The sequence below is a fragment of the Heptranchias perlo genome, chromosome 35 (assembly GCF_035084215.1).
Source record: "Heptranchias perlo isolate sHepPer1 chromosome 35, sHepPer1.hap1, whole genome shotgun sequence".
NCBI lineage: Eukaryota > Metazoa > Chordata > Chondrichthyes > Hexanchiformes > Hexanchidae > Heptranchias > Heptranchias perlo.
In genome coordinates, this window is record NC_090359.1 from 19,152,825 (window position 1) to 19,171,871 (window position 19,047).

At 49.0% G+C, this 19,047-nt stretch overlaps 1 protein-coding gene across 3 annotated transcripts in view; it reads right to left on the minus strand.

Moving 5' to 3' along the window:
* Positions 1-19,047, minus strand: part of LOC137302382 (neuroligin-1-like) — a 409,532-nt gene that overhangs the window by 214,512 nt on the left and 175,973 nt on the right. For all 3 annotated transcript variants that reach the window (XM_067972009.1, XM_067972007.1, XM_067972008.1), the window contains exon 4: positions 13,577-13,726. In XM_067972009.1, the coding sequence (XP_067828110.1) occupies positions 13,577-13,726 (150 nt within the window). The remainder of the gene's footprint in view (positions 1-13,576; positions 13,727-19,047) is intronic.

Consider the following 19,047-nt stretch of genomic DNA (forward strand, 5'->3'; position numbering starts at 1 on the left):
GCCTGAAAGGATTCAGTCGTAACTTTCAAAAGGGGGGATTGGATGTAAATACTCGAAGGGAAAAAAACTGCAGGGCTCTGGGGAAAGAGGGACCAATTGGATAGCTCTTTTCAAAGAGCCGGCACAGGCACGATGGGCCGAATGGCCTCCTTCTGTGCTTTTTTTAATATTCGTTCATGGGATGTGGGCGTCGCTGGCGAGGCCGGCATTTATTGCCCATCCCTAATTGCCCTTGAGAAGGTGGTGGTGAGCCGCATTCCTGAACCGCTGCAGTCCGTGTGGTGACGGTTCTCCCACAGTGCTGTTAGGAAGGGAGTTCCAGGATTTTGACCCAGCGACGATGAAGGAACGGCGATATATTTCCAAGTCGGGATGGTGTGCAACTTGGAGGGGAACGTGCAGGTGGTGTTGTTCCCATGTGCCTGCTGCCCTTGTCCTTCTAGGTGGTAGAGGTCGCGGGTTTGGGAGGTGCTGTCGAAGAAGCCTTGGCGAGTTGCTGCAGTGCATCCTGTGGATGGTACACACTGCAGCCACTGTGCGCCGGTGGTGAAGGGAGTGAATGTTTAGGGTGGTGCATGGGGTGCCAATCAAGCGGGCTGCTTTGTCCTGGATGGTGTCGAGCTTCTTGAGTGTTGTTGGAGCTGCACTCATCCAGGCAAGTGGAGAGTATTCAATCACACTCCTGACTTGTGCCTTGTAGATGGTGGAAAGGCTTTGGGGAGTCAGGAGGTGAGTCACTCGCCGCAGAATACCCAGCCTCTGACCTGCTCTTGTAGCCACAGTATTTATATAACTGGAAGGTTCTACAGCTCCACGTGGCAAGTAGCCAACACTTCGGACAACACAGGTCTGCGCCGCAATGGATTGATTCCAATGGCATTATTCTGTCAACTGCCAACACTTTATATGTCTTGTAACTCTTCCTTTCCCTTAGCTGTTCACCCCTCACTTGCATCCCTAGTTGCCCTGAGAAGGTCGGTGGTGGGGCCTACCTCTGTTTGATACGGCTGAGTGTCTCGCTCGGCCACTTCAGAGGGCAGTTAAGAGTCAACCACGTTGGTGCGGGGCTGGAGTCACGTCTAGGCCCAGACCGGGTAAGGACGGCAGGTTTCCTTCCCCTCTAAAGGGAAGTTAACGAACCAGTTGGGTTTTTACGACAAGCCGAGAGCTTCACGGTCACTTTTACTGAGGCCAGCTTTTTATTACCAATTTTTTCTTAAACTGAATTCAAATTCTCAAACTGCCTCAGTTGGATTTGAACTCATGTTCTCTAGATTATTAGTCCAGTAACATCACCACTACCCCTCTCAGCTGTTAAGGCGTCATGACCTCAGCCTCTGCTATGGAGGGGAATTCAGTCAGCTATTGGTCACTATTCCTTCAGATGAAGGTAAGATCAGGTTTGGCTGTGATGCCCCCTAGAGTTGAATAGGACATCACGATCTAGGCTCATAACATGAAGAATAGCCACTTATGTGGGCTACAGAAGGGAGGCCATTGCCTGCGGAGCTGTTCCCCAGTGAGAGTCAGCTCCTTCAGGAGAAGAGGGCAGAGCCTGAGCAGCAAGATGGAGGAAAGTTGAAGGCAAAGCATTCTGCGACAAAAAAAAACTGGAGTATGATGAACAAAACAGACCTGGAGAGCGGGGCTATCAAACAATGAAAAGGACGACAGTATTTAATGAACAGGGGAGAGAACAGCCATGTACTCCATTGCAAAACTCAAAATAGCGGTTGCCCTCCTCAAAATGGAAGTTGCCTTCTTCAAAATGGAAGTTGCCTTCTTCAAAATGGAAGTTGCCCATCTCAAAATGGAAGTTGCCCTCTTCAAAATGGAAGTTGCCCTCTTCAAAATGGAAGTTGCCCTCTTCAAAATGGAAGTTGCCCTCTTCAAAATGGATATTCTAACCTTCTCAAAATGGATGTTTTGACCTTCTCAAAATGGATATTTTGAACCATCTCAAAATGGATATTTTGAACCATCTCAAAATGGATATTTTGACCTGCTCAAAATGGATGTTGGCCTTCTTCTTCTCAAAATGGATGTTGGCCTTCTTCTTCTCAAAATGGATGTTGACCACCTCAAAATGGATGTTGACCTTCTCAAAACAGATGTTGACCTTCTCAAAATGGATGCCGCTCTCTTCAAAATGGATTTTGCCGTCTTATATTGAAGTTACTATTGGTGAGGGGCTGAGTGCCATGGCTGGTTAGAACAGTGCCCTTTTATTGATAGGACTGACGGTCCCTTCTATTTCTGCTGGCAGTACTGGTCCTAATTGGAATCACTTTGAGGCAGTCTCACCTGGGCTCACAACAAGAACTACCCATTACCAGCATTACACTCTGAGAAGGATGGTTGGTGTGAGAAATGGAGAGTCACACTCGTGCAACAAGGCTGTTCTTCTGAGATAGGCACGAAGCAGTGCAGAGGGAGCTCCAATCTTCTTCTTAGCCTGCAACTACACGACAACTGTGGCATCGTATTGAGTGTAATTCAATGAGGCATCCCAGAGTGTCATGAACTGTAATTATGTACAATGTGTTCATTGAACTGTACTTGATGTAACCTTCAAATTGTATAATCTGTATTGTGTACGTTTGGAATGTGATATGACAACTGTATTGTTGCAAATTTTATGAATAAAACATATTTTTTGAAAAAAAAAATCACACCACTAAAGCCTCAACCTTGGCCAAAAACCCAATCTGTATCTGCCCTGGGAGTGTTTGATGGGACAGTGTAGAGGGAGCTTTACTCTGTATCTAACCCGTGCTGTACCTGCCCTGGGAGTGTTTGATGGGACAGTGTAGAGGGAGCTTTACTCTGTATCTAACCCGTGCTGTACCTGCCCTGGGAGTGTTTGATGGGACAGTGTAGATGGAGCTTTACTCTGAATCTAACCCGTGCTGTACCTGCCCTGGGAGTGTTTGATGGGACAGTGTAGAGGGAGCTTTACTCTGTATCTAATACGTTGGCAGCTCCCGTCGGCAGGCAGCCTGTCAATCAGGGGTTGGCAGGCACGAAACCTGGAAAGAACTTTCATCCCCAGGCCGATGAGAATCCTTCACCGGACACAACTCAGCCTCGTGTCCGATTACGGACGGCTGCTCGAGGCATTGCATGAACTTCAATCTCTGGAACTCCTCGCCCTGTGGCTCAATGGGCCGATCCAGTGCTGTTAGCTAATCCTGACTTAGGAGGAGGCGGAGGCCAAGGCAGGGGAGCAGTACAATTACGAGTACAGGGGTGTTGGAGTACAAGAGTAAGAAACTCCTACTACAATTGTACAGGGCTTTGGTGAGACCTCACCTGGACTACTGTGTACAGTTTGGGTCTCCTTATCTAAGGAACAATATACTTGCCTTGGAGGCAGTGCAACGAAGGTTCACTAGATTGATTCCTGGGATGAGAGGGTTGTCCTATGAGAGATTAAGTAGAATGGGCCTATACTCTCTGGAGTTTAGAAGAATGAGAGGTGATCTCATTGAAACATGTAAGATTCTGAGGGGGGCTTTACAGGGTAGATGCTGAGAGGTTATTTCCCCTGGCTGGAGAGTCTAGAACTAGGGGGCATAGTCTCAGGATAAGGGGTCGGCCATTCAAGACTGAGATGAGGAGGAATTTCTTCACTCAGAGGGTTGTGAATCTTTGGAATTCTCTACCCCAGAGGGCTGTGGATGCTCAGTCGTTGAGTATACTCAAGACTGAGATGGATAGATTTTTGGACTTTCAGGGAATAAAGGGATATGGGGAATCGGACAGGAAAGTGGATTTGAGGTCGAAGGTCAGCCATGATCTGATTGAATGGCGGAGCAGGCTCGAGGGGCCGTATGGCCTACTCCTGCTCCTATTTCTTACGTTCTTAGTTGGCAGGGCTGGACTGGCTTTATGGCCATGAATGGTGCTGTATTATCAGGAGGCGGGGGTGGGAGAGGCCAGTCCGTTGCTGAAGATTGACCCTGACTCTCTTGGGCGAAGGAGAGGGAAAGCAAACCAGGAAGTACCGCGAGAGAGGCTTGGAAGGCCGAGGAGGGCCTAACTTACAAAACACGAGAGAGAGCCTGAGACTGAAGTTCTGTCCAAAGCATCTGGAAGGAGAAAGGAAAGACTTGCATTTCTATAGCGCCTCTCACATCCTCTGGACAGCCAATGAAGTACAATGAAGTGTAGCCGCTGTTGTAGTGTAGGAAAGGCGGCAGGTCCATTTGCGCACAGCAAGATCCCACCAACAGCAACGTGATAATGACCAGATAATCTGCTTGTGGTCGGTTGTGGGCAATCTGGAATTTTCCACGTTGTTAAGCGCACGCAAAAGTCTGTTTTTTTTTAAATAGAAGCCTATTTACTCACCTTGCTTCAGGGTTTTATGATGTGGAGGCCTCACTCAGAGCCAATCTGATTGAAAGCTTGACTAAATTTTCAGCAGTCACAATAGCCAACTTCATGATACTATCTCCTCCTCCAACCCAACCCTACCCTACTCTAATCTTCCCTGGTTTTGGACAAAAGGTGAAATTCGAGATGTTTCAGGAGAGGGAAAGGATAGATATGTTTCAAAGGCGCCCATCAAAATGGAACAGGCTCCGCGGGCCTACTGTGTTCGAAAAATTCCTATTCCTTTAACGCAAGAATAAAAAAAGAGATAGTCCCTTTCACATCCGCAGGACGTCCCTCATAAACAAGTGGATTACTTTTTTGAAGTACGGTCACTGTTATTACGTGGGCAAACACAGCAGCCAATGTGCACACAGCAAGATCCCATAAATTGGCAAATACGATAAATGCCCACCTGTTTTTCGGAGGGCGTAGGTTGGGGGAGGAATGTTGGCCCAGGAGAACTCTCAGTTCTTCGTCCTTTAGTACCATGAGATCATTAGACGCAGAATGACGAAGTGGGAACTGGCCATTCGGCCCCACCAGTCCGTGTTGGCGTTCATCCTCCACATGAGCACCTGGACAGTCAGACCTCGGTTCAACGTCTCGTTCGAAAGGCAGGGCCTCCCGTCTGGCCCGACTGGTTGATGCCGGTGTTTATTTATTTTTCTATTCGTTCATGGGATGTGGGCGTCGCTGGCGAGGCCAGCATTTATTGCCCGTCCCTAATTGCCCCTTGAGAAGGTGGTGGTGAGCCGCCTTCTTGAACCGCTGCAGTCCGTGTGGTGAAGGTTCTCCCACAGCGCTGTTAGGGAGGGAGTTCCAGGATTTTGACCGATACTCCACATGAGCGTCCTCCCTCCCTACTTCATCTCACCCGATCATCAGAGAGGTGAGGACGCCTCCAAGTGAGCCACGGCTGAGACCCAGAGGCAACGTAAGTCGATATGGAGCCAGAGGAGACCATAGCCTGGGCCATGGCTGCTGACCTCCCATATCCTAATGTGTTAGTGTCTCACAAAGACCCCAGAGACGTCCTTCGACAGATAGAGGTGGGCGTCTGCACTCAGGGGAGCTCATTATATTCACAGGGAGATGGATAATGCATTATGCTGTATCGCAGTGAAGGCTTACTTGTTGAAACCCATTGCTCATTTCAGATTGGTAATGCTGCTGCCTGACTGTTAGTCAATGACAGTTTGGCGTGACAGAAAAAGTTACTGAGTAATAACAATCCAGGCTGAGGTGGAATCGAATGCTTTCAGTTCTTTTAGCCGGAAAATTCGAATTAAAATTTCGAATTCTAATCAATCATAAATGTTACATAGAATTAACAGAACAGGGACAGGCCGTTCGGCCCGACTGGCTGATGCCGGTGTTTATTTATTTTTTTTATTCGTTCATGGGATGTGGGCGTCGCTGGCGAGGCCGGCATTTATTGCCCATCCCTAATTGCCCCTTGAGAAGGTGGTGGTGAGCCGCCTTCTTGAACCACTGCAGTCCGTGTGGTGACGGTTCTCCCACAGTGCTGTTAGGAAGGGAGCTCCAGGATTTGACCCACCTCCCACCCCTGCTTCATCTCACCCTATCACCATATCCTTCTATTCCTTTCTCCCTCCTGTGTTTATCGAGCTTCCCCTTAAATGTATCTACGCTATTTGCCTCAACTACTCCTTGTGGGAGCGAGTTCCACATTCTCACCACTCTCTGGGTAAAGAAGTTTCTCCTGAATTCCCTATTGGATTTATTAGTCACTATCGTATATTTATGGCCCCTGGTTCTGGTCTCCCCCACAAGTGGAAACATCTTCTCTACGTCTACCCTATCAAACCCTTTCATAATTTTAAGGACCTCTATCAGGTCACCCCTTGGCCTTCGCTTTTCTAGAGAAAAGAGCCCCAGCCTGTTCAGTCTTTCCTGATAGTTATAACCTCTTAGTTCTGGTATCATCCTTGTAAATTTTTTGCCCCTTCTCCAGTGCCTCTATATCCTTTTTGTAATATGGAGACCAGAGCAGTGTTGAAATCAAGACTTGTCGTGCAGTAATTCCCTCGAGTATAGAAGATTAAGGGGTGATCTAATCAAGGTGTTTAAGATGATTAAAGGATTCGATAGGGTCGATAGAGAGAAACTATTTCCTCTGGTGGGGGGAGTCCAGAACAAGGGGGCATAACCTTAAAATTAGAGCCAGGCCGTTCAGGGGTGATGTCAGGAAGCACTTCCTCACACAAAGGGGAGTGGAAATCTGGAACTCTCTCCCCCCAAAAAAGCTGTCGAGGCCGGGGGTCAATTGAAATCTTCAAAACTGAGATTGATCGATTTTTGTTAGGTAAGGGTATTAAAGATTACAGAACCAAAGGCGGGTTGATGGAGTTGAGATACAGGTCAGCCATGATCTAACTGAATGGTGGAACAGGCTCGAGGGGCTGAATCGCCTCCTCCTGTTCCTACTCTCCTGCCATAGCTCATTTCTTGCCTTGGACCACAGAACCATGAGTCTCTCTAATGCTTCAGTCTTCCCTTCCTCCTAAAGGCTTTTAAAACCTAAACTTGGCATCGTTTAAGCACTGCTTGTTGACTGAACTCATCGTCTCGCCTTCTCTTTCTAACCTTGGGAGTGTCCTGCTCGTTATCAATGTCCCTCAAGAATTCAAAACAAACATAAGCCTTGCACATACCGAGATCTCTCAATCACTCCTTGCTACTGGGATTCTGTGCGTCAGGATCGCTGGTTAAAGGGAGCATGGGAGAGGCCATTTTGTGGGGAATTTCCTCCCCTGTGTCAGGCGGACGGACGGTTCGACCCACAATGCACTGTCCCTGTGTCAGGCGGAAGGACAGTTCTACCCACAATGCACTGTCCCTGTGTCAGGCGGACGGACGGTTCGACCCACAATGCACTGTCCCTGTGTCAGGCGGAAGGACAGTTCTACCCACAATGCACTGTCTCTGTGTCAAGCGGACGGACGGTTCGACCCACAATGCACTGTCCCTGTGTCAAGCAGACGGACGGTTCGACCCACAATGCACTGTCCCTGTGTCAGGCGGACAGACGGTTCGACCCACAATGCACTGTCCCTGTGTCAGGCGGAAGGACGGTTCTACCCACAATGCACTGTCCCTGTGTCATGTGCACGGACGGTTCTACCCACAATGCACTGTCTCTGTATCAGGCGGACGGACGGTTCGACCCACAATGCACTGTCCCTGTGTCAAGCAGACGGACGGTTCTACCCACAATGCACTGTCCCTATGTCATGTGCACGGACGGTTCTACCCACAATGCACTGTCCCTGTGTCAAGCAGACAGACGGTTCGACCCACAATGCACTGTCCCTGTGTCAGGCGGAAGGACGGATCTACCCACAATGCACTGTCCCTGTGTCAAGCGGACGGACGGTTCTACCCACAATGCATAGTCCCTGTGTCAGGCGGACGGACGGTTCTACCCACAATGCATAGTCCCTGTGTCAGGCGGACGGACGGTTCTACCCACAATGCACTGTCCCTGTGTCAGGCGGACGGACGGTTCTACCCACAATGCACAGTCCCTGTGTCAGGCGGACGGACGGTTCTACCCACAATGCACAGTCCCTGTGTCAGGCGGACGGACGGTTCTACCCACAATGCACTGTCCCTGTGTCAGGCGGACGGACGGTTCTACCCACAATGCACTGTCCCTGTGTCAGGCGGACGGACGGTTCGACCCACAATGCACTGTCTGTGTCAAGCAGACGGACGGTTCTACCCGCAATGCACTGTCCCTGTGTCAGGCGGACGGACGGTTCGACCCACAATGCACTGTCTGTGTCAAGCGGACGGACGGTTCTACCCGCAATGCACTGTCCCTGTGTCAGGCGGACGGACGGTTCTACCCACAATGCACTGTCCCTGTGTCAGGCGGACGGACAGTTCTACCCACAATGCACTGTCTGTGTCAAGCAGACGGATGGTTCTACCCACAATGCACAGTCCTGTGTCAAGCGGACGGACGGTTCTACCCACAATGCACTGTCCCTGTGTCAGGCGGACGGACGGTTCGACCCACAATGCACTGTCTGTGTCAAGCAGACGGACGGTTCTACCCACAATGCACAGTCCCTGTGTCAAGCGGACGGACGGTTCGACCCACAATGCACTGTCCCTGTGTCAGGCGGACGGACGGTTCTACCCACAATGCACTGTCCCTGTGTCAAGCGGACAGACGGTTCTTCCCACAATGCACTGTCCCTGTGTCAGGCGGACGGACGGTTCTACCCACAATGCACTGTCCCTGTGTCAAGCGGACGGACGGTTCTTCCCACAATGCACAGTCCCTGTGTCAAGCGAACAGACGGTTCTACCCACAATGCACTGTCCCTGTGTCAAGCGGACAGACGGTTCTACCCACAATGCACTGTCCCTGTGTCAGGCGGACGGACGGTTCGACCCACAATGCACTGTCCCTGTGTCAAGCGGACAGACGGTTCTACCCACAATGCACTGTCCCTGTGTCAAGCAGACGGACGGTTCTACCCACAATGCACTGTCCCTGTGTCAAGCGGACAGACGGTTCGACCCACAATGCACTGTCCCTGTGTCAGGCGGATGGACGGTTCTACCCACAATGCACTGTCCCTGTGTCAAGCGGACAGACGGTTCTTCCCACAATGCACAGTCCCTGTGTCAAGCGGACGGACGGTTCTACCCACAATGCACTGTCCCTGTGTCAAGCGGACAGACGGTTCTACCCACAATGCACTGTCCCTGTGTCAGGCGGACGGACGGTTCTACCCACAATGCACAGTCCCTGTGTCAAGCGGACGGACGGTTCGACCCACAATGCACTGTCCCTGTGTCAGGCGGACGGACGGTTCTACCCACAATGCACTGTCCCTGTGTCAGGCGGACGGACGGTTCGACCCACAATGCACAGTCCCTGTGTCAAGCGGACGGACGGTTCGACCCACAATGCACTGTCCCTGTGTCAGGCGGACGGACGGTTCGACCCACAATGCACAGTCCCTGTGTCAAGCGGACGGACGGTTCTACCCACAATGCACTGTCCCTGTGTCAGGCGGACGGACGGTTCTACCCACAATGCACTGTCCCTGTGTCAGGCGGACGGACGGTTCGACCCACAATGCACTGTCTGTGTCAGGCGGACGGACGGTTCGACCCACAATGCACTGTCCCTGTGTCAGGCGGACGGACGGTTCTACCCACAATGCACTGTCCCTGTGTCAGGCGGACGGACGGTTCGACCCACAATGCACTGTCTGTGTCAGGCGGACGGACGGTTCGACCCACAATGCACTGTCTGTGTCAGGCGGACGGACGGTTCGACCCACAATGCACTGTCCCCGTGGATCATGGAATGGGGAGGCTGCCAGGACGAGTAACCAGAATCCCAAATGTAAAAGTGACGGATGTGAGGAAAGATCGGGGAAAGAAGAGTTTTGAGGGGAGACCTCGATGAGCTGTATAAAATGTTACTCAAGATAAGTCAGATCATGGATTGAAATGAATAAACGATGCTGTTGGGACGATCTATCTGGTGAGGTAATGGAATCGAAGACATTAGGGCAGTTCTAGATGCAGTTGAACATTAAGTGAGTGGAACGCTGGAGGATCAGGCTCGATGGGCCGAATGGCCTTTTCTCGTCTCTTAACTTCTTCTTATGGTCTCATTGAGAGATTTGGTGTGGGGATTTTATCGTCAGCCCACTCGAAAGGTGAACAGTCCCTCCCGAACCGGAGAAGGGGCAACCACAAGGTACGACATTTGACAATCAGCAACCAAGAACAACACCAAAAATTTAGTCCCAGGCTTTAGGGCCCCAGGCCCAGATTCCACAATATATCAAGGGTAGCCACAGGGAGCCCAATCCATTCTGTCCCATCTTGTGCCTTGCCAGTGTCCCTTCATAACTTAATGCAAGTTAATTCCCGTTGTGCATTTAATTTTTTCTTTTATGAATCACTTGTTTTGAAATCCCAGTCACTGAATCATGGTGCAAACAAATCACAATGGGCCCTCGTGATACATATACAGGTTTCTCGATATTTGCTCTCAGGATGTGGGTGTCTCTGGCAAGGCGGCATTTATCCCTCATCCTTAGTAGCTCTGCGGACATTGATCGCAGCCCCCTGTCCACCATCTTAAGCGTCCATTCCCTACGGCTGCAAAGTGTACTATCTACTCACTGAGGCTTCTTCGACAGCACCTCCGCAAACCCGCGACCTCCACCACCTAGAAGGACAAGGGCAGCAGGCACATGGGAACAACACCACCTGCACGTTCCCCTCCAAGTCACACACCATCCCGACTTGGAAATATATCGCTGTTCCTTCATCGTCGCTGGGTCAAAATCCTGGGACTCCCTTCCTAACAGCACTGTGGGAGAACCGTCACCACACGGACTGCAGCGGTTCAAGAAGGCGTCTCACCACCACCTTCTCAAGGGGCAACCAGGAATGGGCAATAAATGCCGGCCTCGCCAGCGGCGCCCACATCCCCGAGAACTAATTCTTATAAAATTAAGAGTCAACCAAGTTATGTGGGACTGGAGTCACATGTAGGCCAGATTGGGTTAAGATGGAACCTTCCTTTCTCTGAAAGGCATTAATTTGCGGATTCTAACCACCTCTAAGCTATGTGCTGACTTCTATTTATTCAGTAAGTGTCTTACCATGCCAGTCCTGTGTGGTTTTTACTGTTAATCTGATAATTCATGTTAATATTTTGTGAAAACTCAATTTCACTGCTGTAAGTCTGGAACTTGTTATATATAACTATTAGATATGACATTTGGCGTTTCTTGTTATTCAGGATGTTGTAAATACAAGAAAGTTCACTGACAATAGCGTTCTGTCAGTTGTATCAGTGTCAGATGACATCTGGAATTCTGCTCATGAGATGATTAAGGAGAGAGACAGCTGGACGACGAGAGAATAGAGGGGAGAGAGAGAGAGAGAGAGATGGACACACAGAGAGACAGATAATAGAAAAAGGTGGAGGGAGAGATCAAGTCACAAATTGATTGATGCACAGAGAGAGAGAGAGATGAGAGAAAAGAGGAGGCAGAAAGACAGAGAAAGAGACAGTAAGAGAGAGAGAGAAAGAGGAAAAGGAGGGAAGAGAGCGAAGTAGAGAGATAGAAGAGAATAAAAGGGGAGAGAAACGGTGGGAGAGATAGAGACACAAAGAGAGAGAGAGATACGAACAGAGAGCAAGAGACAAAGATGAGAGAAAAGGGGGAGATCCGTCAGCATCAGCAACTTGAGATATCGGCAAGTTAATGGGAAGAGGGATTTAGCCTTTGTATGGCCCCTCCCAATGCTCAATGGTACAATTATATGCGGCCCCCAAAGAGAAAAGCTTGGACGTTCCTTAAACTCATCATTTCTGTCGCTCCTGTATCTCCGAACACTTCAAAAATTAATGTCCTCGTCACTTATACCTAAACCAGAGAAAACCATCCGAGAATCCCAAACCAACCAATCTCAGACAATTACCTTTCGGAAAGTGGACTCTGGGTTAGAGTGGTGATAATAAATGTTAATGTAATTTCTCATTTTGATGTGGGAATATATATCTGGATAAGACAAGAGGCCAAGATAGAGGCATAGAAATTTACAGACCAGGAGATCATTCGGCCCATCGTACCTGTACCGGCTCTCTGATAGAGCTCTCCCCATATTCCCTTTCCCCATTCGGCCCATCGTACCTGTGCTGGCTCTCTGATAGAGCTCTCCCCATAGTCCCTTTCCCCATTCGGCCCATCGTACCTGTGCTGGCTCTCTGATAGAGCTCTCCCCATATTCCCTTTCCCCATTCGGCCCATCGTACCTGTGCTGGCTCTCTGATAGAGCTCTCCCCTTTAGTCCCTTTCCCCATTCGGCCCATCGTACCTGTACCGGCTCTCTGATAGAGCTCTCCCCATAGTCCCTTTCCCCATTCGGCCCATCGTACCTGTGCTGGCTCTCTGATAGAGCTCTCCCCATATTCCCTTTCCCCATTCGGCCCATCGTACCTGTGCTGGCTCTCTGATAGAGCTCTCCCCTTTAGTCCCTTTCCCCATTCGGCCCATCGTACCTGTACCGGCTCTCTGATAGAGCTCTCCCCATATTCCCTTTCCCCATTCGGCCCATCGTACCTGTACTGGCTCTCTGATAGAGCTCTCCCCTTAGTCCCTTTCCCCAAGACACTTTTACATTTTCTTTTTTCAAATATTTCTCCAGTTCCCTTTTGAAAGCTATTCTGGATTCTGTTTCCCCTACTGTTTCTGGTTGGCCATTCCATGTCCTGCCAACTCTGCATAAAATAAATTCTCCTAATCTCTCCCTTTGTTCTTTTGGCGATGACCTTAAATTGATGCCCTTTGGTTACTGACTCACCGACTATAGAATCATACAGCACAGGAGGAGGCCATTCGGCCCGTCGTGCCTGTGCCGGCTCTTTGAAAGAGCTCTCCAATTAGTCCCACTCCCGACTACTCTTTCCCCAAAGCCTCGCAAATATTTCCCCTTCAAGTATTTATCCAATTCCTATTTGAAAGTTATTATTGAATCTGCTTCCACCGCCCTTTCAGGCAGCGAATTCCAGATCAGAACAACTCGCTGCGTAAAAAAAATTCTCCTCATCTCCCCTCTGGTTCTTTTGCCAATTATCTTAAATCTGTGTCCTCTGGTTACCGACCCTCCTGATAGCGGAAACAGTTTCTCCTTATTTACTCTATCAAAACCCTTCATAATTTTGAACGCCTCTATTAAATCTCCCCTCAACCTTCTCTGCTCTAAGGAGAACAATCCCAGCTTCTCCAGTCTCTCCACCTGAAACCCCTCATCTCTGGTGTCATTCTGGTAAATCCGTGGAAATAATTTTCCCCTGATTTACCTCAGAAAAACCCCTCATAATTTAAATCACTCTACCGGATCTCCTCATAACCTTCTTTGTCCAAATGAAAAAAGCCTCGGCTTCTCTAGTTTTTCCTCACAACTGAAGCCTCTCTTCCTTTGTTACAATCAGTCTCTTCCGCAACCTCTCCGTGGCCCTGACTTCTATCCTGGAAAATTGGATGCAGCCTCCTCGCTGCGTCCAATACTGGAATCCAATTGAAGTCAACCAAGATTATTATGGGAACAATTCAGTAGCGAGAGGTTTGAAGGAACAGTAGAAGGCAACAGGAGCAACGGTCAACGTGAACCAAGGCCTTACCGAGAACGCCCAGTCTGTAGTTTATGGTGACGACTATAACATTGCCGTAGCTTGCCAAAACGCTCCCCTCGAACATGTTTCCTGTGCCCTCCATATACGATCCTCCGTGAACAAACATCATCACGGGTTTGGGTCCACTGTCTCGGATATCTGAGAGAGAGAGAGAGAGAGAGAGAGAAGGACACACTCGGTTACTAAAAGTGCTCACCCATCTCGCTACGCCACAAGTTCACGAGAACGGCCTGGATTGCTTTGGATCATTGAAGCCTGCGATGATGCACGCTGGAGTTTTACAGAGAATTACATAGAGTTTACAGCACAGAAACAGGCCATTCGGCCCAACGGGTCTATCCCGGTGTTTATGCTCCACACGAGCCTCCTCCCTCCCTACTTCATCTCACCCTATCACCATATCCTTCTATTCCTTTCTCCCTCATGTGTTTATCGAGCTTCCCCTCAAATGTATCTACACTATTCACCTCAACTACTCCTTGTGGTAGCAAGTTCCACATTCTCACCACTCTCTGAGTAAAGAAGTTTCTCCTGAATTCTCTATTGGATTTATTCGTGACTATCTTATATTTATGGCCCCTAGTTCTGATCTCCCCCACAAGTGGAAACATCTTATCTACATCTATCCTCCCCATTCATAATTTCAAAGACCTCGATCAGGTCACCCCTCAGTCTTCTCTTTCCGAGAGAAAAGAGCCCCAGCCTGCTCAGCATTCTTAATTGTTATAACCTCTCGGTTCTGGTATCATCCTTGTAAATCTTTTATGCACCTTCTCCAGTGCCTCTACATCCTTTTTATAATATGGAGGCCAGAGCTGTGCTCAGTGCTCCAAGTGTGGTCTAACCAAGGGTCTATACAAGTTTAACATAACCTCTCTGCTTTTCAATTCTATCCCTCTAGAAATGAACCCTAGTGCTCGGTTTGCATTTTTTTAAAGCCAATTAGCACCAATTCTAACATTTGATGGTATGCCCTCCATCTCCTTCGAAACATGAGCTGGGACAAATTATAACAAGACTTACTACCCATAAACAAGCCAACCCTAGCTCAGAGTAAGATGGAGACTGGTCTCGCTGGCCATTCGACATTCGAGGAGGAAGCCTTTAAGAAATAGTCCTTTTAACTCTCATGTCCACCAGGTGAGGCTTCATTTTGCCTTGGGTTAAAGGTCACCGTGCACTCTGACCAAAGAAAGGGAGGGAGGGCGACATCAATTCCACCCGGCAGCAGCCAGTGTGACCTCATCATTATGCGACAAAAGGGTTGCCCGCAACCTCTCCAAAGACGCTGACGGATTCTCCGGCCGCAGTGGGAAGTCGTTGGAACTCGTGGGACGGTGAAGGGCGAGCGGGCTGGATAATGGAGGAGTTGTCTTTGAATCGAGCGCATTTCCATTTGGAGAGTGGCGTTAAGTCAAAGCAGAAGCCCCGCATTCCTGCCTTCGGAGCTGGCGGTGACAACTCACTGGAACTCCCGCTCCTGATCGCCATCTTTGCTGGAAAGTGTGTGCATGGGTGTGTCAAGGTTGGACTGTTCCCCCCGGTGCGGGTGAGCCTCTTCCAAGGCAAGAGAGCGGCAGCGGGGAGAGCTAAGCGATGTTTACTCCAACATCTTCAGCAACAGGAGTCCAGAACAAAGGGGGCGTGACCTTGAAATTAGAGCCAGGCCGTTCAGGGGTGACGTCAGGAAGCACTTCTTCACACAAAGGGGAGTGGAAATCTGGAACTCTCTCCCCCCCAAAAAGCCATCGAGGCTGGGGGTCAATTGAAAATTTCTCAACTGAGATTGATAGATTTTTGTTAGGCGAGGGTATTAAGGGTCACGGAACCAAGGATACAATACAGATCAGCCATGGTCCAATTGAATGGCGGAACAGGCTTGAGGGGCTGAATGGCCCACTCTTATATTCCTAACATTATAAATTATGATTAAACAATATAAGAACGTGTATTGCTTTAGTACAGAGCGCGTGCTGGCACAGCCCAGCTATTGGGACTTTGAAACGGTTGCCCTAGCAACTTGATAGAAAGATCAATTATTTCGTTTTTTTTTTAAAATAACTTCTGTAAATAAAAACGAGTTAGGATACGGGGCAGCAGAGCTTTGGATGAGCTGAAGTTTACGGAGGTTGGGAGACGAGAGGCCGGCCAGGAGAGAATTGGAATAGTTGAGTTTGGAGATGACAAAAGGCATGGGTGAGGGTTTCAGAAGCAAATGGGCGGAGACGGGTTTGAATTATTAAAATATTGGTACATCTGATGTTCCACAAGACCACGGCACCTCCCCCTCCCTCTCTGCTTCAGAAACAAAGGGCAAGATTGGTCATTAGGGAAATCCGCCTGGGGACTGGGCAACAGAAGCAGTCTTGGTCTAACTGGCTCTGCCTTGCTTACTCCCGTTCCCACCTGAAAGGAAAGATCTCTTTTATTCGGGTGCGGGCGTCGCTGGCAAGGCCGGCATTTATAGCCCGTCCCTCCACTGTGCCCCCCTTGAGAAGGCGGTGGTGGGCCGCCTCCTTCTTGAGCCGCTGCAGGCCGCGTAAAGGTGGGCCCGGCCTGCGGAGCGAACTCCGGCTCGGCTCGCGTCGCAAGCTGGAGGAACTCTCTCCGCGGATCCCGACCGGAGCCCGAGAACCAAGTTCGAGAAGTGGGAGCCGTTCTATCTCGGCAATCTTGTCGTCATGTCCCTCCCTCGCCGCTCAGGAGTTGGCCGATCGTGCGAGAGGTCGCTCGAAGGCCAAGAAGCGTGACCCCCCTCCCCGTGCCCCCACCCCCCTTCCAAGTCCCAGCTCCAATCACTGCAGCGAGAGCGTAGTCAACCCATAAGAAAACACTTTGGAACCAAACAGCATACTTGGCCGTCTGTGCAACGGCTGACTAGTTGACATGGGGCCAAAACTGGTACTTGCTTGGCTCCAACTAGTATTCATTTGGCCATCAGAGGAAGCGGCTCTGGAAAGAAAAGGGAAGAGAGGGAGAAAACTGAAAATGTAAGTCTAAAAAAAAAGATTGAAAAGAAACAACAGATTTCCCCTCCACCTCCCCAGCCTCAAACTTCGAAGAGCAGAACAAGATTCTCGTTGGATCACCTTGACCTCCATCTCCACCGGGCTCCGCTCTCCTGCCTCAGGTAACCAAAATGGCTGGTTGTAGACCAGATTAGCCGATCGTGCCCATGGCAACGGCACTCGTCACTAATCTAGGCATTATTAATCAAACACTGGAACACAGGAACAGGAGGGGGCCATTCAGCCCCTCGAACCCGTTCCGCCATTGAATTAAGATGGTATGGGGAGAGAGCGGGAATATGGTATTGAGATAGATTATCAGCCATGATCATGTTGAATGGCGATGCAGGCTCGAAGAGCCGAATGGCCTACTCCTGCTCCTATTTTCTATGTTTCTATTAGATCATGGCTGATCTGTGATCTAACTCCATATACCCGCCTTTGGCCCATATCCCTTAATACCTTTGGTTGCCAAAAAGCCATCTCTCTCAGATTTAAATTTAGCAATTGAGCTAGTATCAATTGCCGTTTGCGGAAGAGAGTTCCAAACTTCTACCACCCTTTGTGTGTAGAAATGTTTTCTAATCTCACTCCTGAAAGGTCTGGCTCTAATTTTTAGACTGTGCCCCCTTCTCCTAGAATCCCCAACCAGCAGAAATAGTTTCTCTCTATCCACCCTATCCGTTCCCCTTAATATCTTATAAACTTCGATCAGATCACCCCTTAACCTTCGAAACTCTAGAGAATACAACCCCAATTTGTGTAATCTCTCCTCGTAACTTAACCCTTGAAGTCCGGGTATCATTTCAACTTACAAGTACTGCTGTGTGTTGCTTCTGTCTCTGGTACGAAGTACAGAGAAATGGATTTCCTTTCTCAAGTCATAAAACATTCAATTAGAACCTGTTAGGCCTCCTCTATGATATCTTCAATCACACCCTTCAATGCCAAGAGCTCTGATTGGGCCAAGTTTGGACAGATCTGGACCGGGCCAAGTTTGGACAGATCTGGACCGGGCCGAGTTCGGACAGATCTCGACCGGGCCGAGTTCGGACAGATCTCGACCGGGCCGAGTTCGGACAGATCTCGACCGGGCCGAGTTCGGACAGACATCGACCGGGCCGAGTTCGGACAGATCTTGATTTGGCCGAAGGCAGGATTGGGACAATCAATTTGAACCCTGTCATTTGAAGCATGAAGCTCTGTGTTTAATTCCAGCCTCGACCCACGAGGTGAAGAATCTCTTTCTTCCAACAGATATCGTCATTGGCAATCCGTTCCGAAACTACCAGTACCACAAAATGACTGAGAACTACACAATGATTAGTTAATTTGGAACCATTTAGCAGGAGTGTGTATAATATGGAAAAGGCTATAAGATCCCATGGCACTATTTTGAAAAAAAGCATGGGAATTCTCCACTTCTATACTCTAATCACTGATTCCTGGTGGAAAATGGTTAGAGAACAGAAGTGGAGGAGTTGTTGAAGATCAGGATCAGGCCTGACTATCATGGTTGAATAGCTTTCTGATTCATTGCTGAAGACTGGGAACTTGGATAAGGTACCAGAGGGCAGGTGGGACCCGTACAAATTACAAGTGAATTTCAGTGTAGATAAGTCCGAGGTGGTACATTTTGGTGGAAGGAATAAGGAGGCCACAAACTGCTCAGAAAATGAAAGGCTAAATGGGGTGGAGGAGCAGAGAGATCTGGGGGTACAGATACACAAATCACTAAAAATAGCGATGCAGGTTAACAAAGCCATAAAAAAGCAAACCAAGCACTGGGGCTCATTTCTAGAGGGTTAGAATTGAAAAGCAGAGAAGTTATGTTAAACTTGTATAGAACCTTGGTTAGACTACACTTGGGAGTACTGTGAACAGTTCTGGTCTCCATATTATAAAAAGGATATAGAGGCACTGGAGAAGGTGCAAGAAAAGATTTACTAGGATGATACCAGAAGCAAGAGGTTATAACTATCAGGACAGATTGAACAGGCTGGGGCTCTTTTCTCTAGAAAAAAGACTGAGGGGTGACCTGATAGAGGCCTTTAAGATTATGAAAGGGTTCGATAGGGTAGACGTAGAGAAGATGTTTCCCCTTGTGGGGGAGACCAGAACTAGGTGCCATAAATATACGATAGTCACTAATAAATCCAATTGGGAATTCAGGAGAAACTTCTTTACCCAGAGAGTGGTGAGAATGTGGAACTCGCTCCCACAAGGAGTAGTTGAGGCGAATAGTGTAGATACATTTAAGGGGAAGCTCGATAAACACATGAGGGAGAAAGGAATAGAAGGATATGCTGATAGGGTGAGATGAAGTAGGGAGGGAGGAGGCTCGTGTGGAGTATAAACACCAGCATGGACCAGTTGGGCCGAATGGCCTGTTTCTGAGCTGTACAGTCTATGTAAATCTATAAACCATACCCCAACAAGGAGTCAGCGCCT